This window comes from Atta cephalotes (genome assembly GCF_000143395.1).
Source record: "Atta cephalotes unplaced genomic scaffold scaffold00025, whole genome shotgun sequence".
Lineage (NCBI taxonomy): Eukaryota > Metazoa > Arthropoda > Insecta > Hymenoptera > Formicidae > Atta > Atta cephalotes.
Window position 1 is genome coordinate 1,387,936 of NW_012130089.1, and position 2,219 is coordinate 1,390,154.

The 2,219-nt window shown below is 33.2% G+C and overlaps 1 protein-coding gene across 1 annotated transcript in view; it reads left to right on the forward strand.

The window, feature by feature from the left end:
* Positions 1-2,219, forward strand: part of LOC105620366 (steroid hormone receptor ERR1) — a 20,140-nt gene that overhangs the window by 13,955 nt on the left and 3,966 nt on the right. Inside the window, exon 2 of the mRNA XM_012201866.1 lies at positions 1,303-1,449. Within this exon, the coding sequence (XP_012057256.1) occupies positions 1,303-1,449 (147 nt within the window). The remainder of the gene's footprint in view (positions 1-1,302; positions 1,450-2,219) is intronic.

The window sequence follows — 2,219 nt, forward strand, 5'->3', positions numbered from 1 at the left end:
TTTAGTCTCCTTTTACTCTCTCTCTTCTCTCTCTCTCTCTCTCTCTCTCTACTCGGTCAAAATTTTTCAATCTTTCAATCTTCAATCTTTTTCTTACTCTAAAATATTTCACAGGGGGATGCTAAGAATTTTTTAATAAATTTTTACGCTGTTAGATTGAAATCAGAATCACGCGAAGATTGAAGATTGAGATTGAAGATTGAAGATTGAAATTTGACCTATGAAGACAAAGAAGCTCCTTTTGTTTTAATTGGTCAAATTTCAATCTTTCAATCTTTCAATCTTCGGTAGTCTGATACTGGCCTTATCCGTTTCAAATTCAAAGTATCTTTTATCATATTTTAAATAATTCTTATTAATTCCAAGTTATTTCGTATCTAGCGTTGAATAATGTCTCTCTCTCTCTCTCTCTCTCTCTCTCTCTCTCTTATTTAATTATATTACAACTGTTAGAAGAATATATTTTTCTACACATATGGTTTTTTTATATACTTCAACTCGACTTTTTTCTGCGAAAAATTTATTTTTTAATTTTTTTTTCTCGTCTAAATATTTTATTGAAAGCTAAGAATTCCTTTACCATTCTCTGTATATACACTGTTCGTTTCGAAATGCTTTATCATGTTTTTTATTAATCACATGTATATTAATACAGGTGATTAGCAATTTCTATTTCAAGTGGATTCGAATTTTATTTACGATTTCTATTTTGGATTTTAAATACTAGGGTATCTATGTATGTATACAGAAATTGATACTTAAACATTTTCAACATATAAACAAAGACAGAAACTAATTTATGTTTTGAACCGAAGTTTCATCGAAGTCTTAAACAACGACTAGAATTACTGTCGAGTTGGCAACCATGTATACCTCAGGTAATCGTATCCCATGCTCGTGCAAGATAGAGTTTACACGCGATTCGTAACGATAGTGGTTCTCAGTTTTTACACGAATCCGATTTGCGTGTACTCGATTGCATGTAGAATCTCCACCGAGGGTGGTCCAAGGGTGAGGAGAGCGTGATCGTCGAGGATATTGGATGGCGGTACCACGAATTCTCTGAAGTCAATTCTAAAAATGCTCGAGGCGTTGGCCATGCTTAAATATAGCAGACGCAAAAAAGAAGTGCAGCTTTGACTGCAGAGAGAAGGCGACGGGTGATATTTCGTATATTCTCGCGCTAAGAATCGCTTTTGCTATCGTTATAACAATAAGAGTATCCGCGATGGCTAGCGACGTGGCTAGCGACGTGTGTGCTATTTCGGAAACTATACGTTTCTTTTCCTTGTACTCCGACAGGTCTGCATGATGTCTGACGCTACCATGGAAAGCGTGATTGGGAATAACAGGACAATGCCGAACATCAAGCAGGAAATCGATAACCCAACAACGCCCACGCAAAATTATCAAGTGTGTTCGCCAACCACGACTCTTCAGCATCAGGAGGTATTGTTCAGAGAATTTCTCAGTTGCACTTATTTATGATTATGTTATTAAGAATATATTGCACATTGTGTTAATTATTACTTCAATTATATTTCTTCGCATATTCTTTCACATATATCTTCTTATTTTTGTTTATGTTTCTTCACATTATATTGTGTCAATTATTATTTTGATATTTCTTCTCACCTTCTTTTTCATCATATTTCTTCATATTGTGTATTGTTAATTATTACTTTAATTATATTTATTTGTATATTTCTTCGCATAGTTCTTCTTTAATACATGTTTTATATACATAAGGCGTGCCAAGGCAAAAATGTTATAAATGCCATTTTTTAGGAGAACGGAATAACTTTTTTTTTCTTGAAAACTCGCTTAAAAAATTCTATAAACGATAATAATTAAAGGTGTATGTAATAGAACAATCTTTACAACAATTTCTAATTAAATAATTCTAATTAAAAAAAGTCATATTAAAATTTCAAAATATTGTAAATAAAAATGCCTGTTATACATTGGACAATGTTTTGAGTTGCACTATTTATTTTTTTGTTTGTAATAGCTTTCCATCATGCCAAATGTTTACGTGAGAGAACGTCACTACAAACTTTCATACAATAAAACGCATTTTCACGATTTTGGCACTTACACTAATTTTATCGTGGCTCACACACACACACACACACACACACACACACACACACACACACACACACACACACACACACACACACACACACACACACACACACACACACACACACACACAC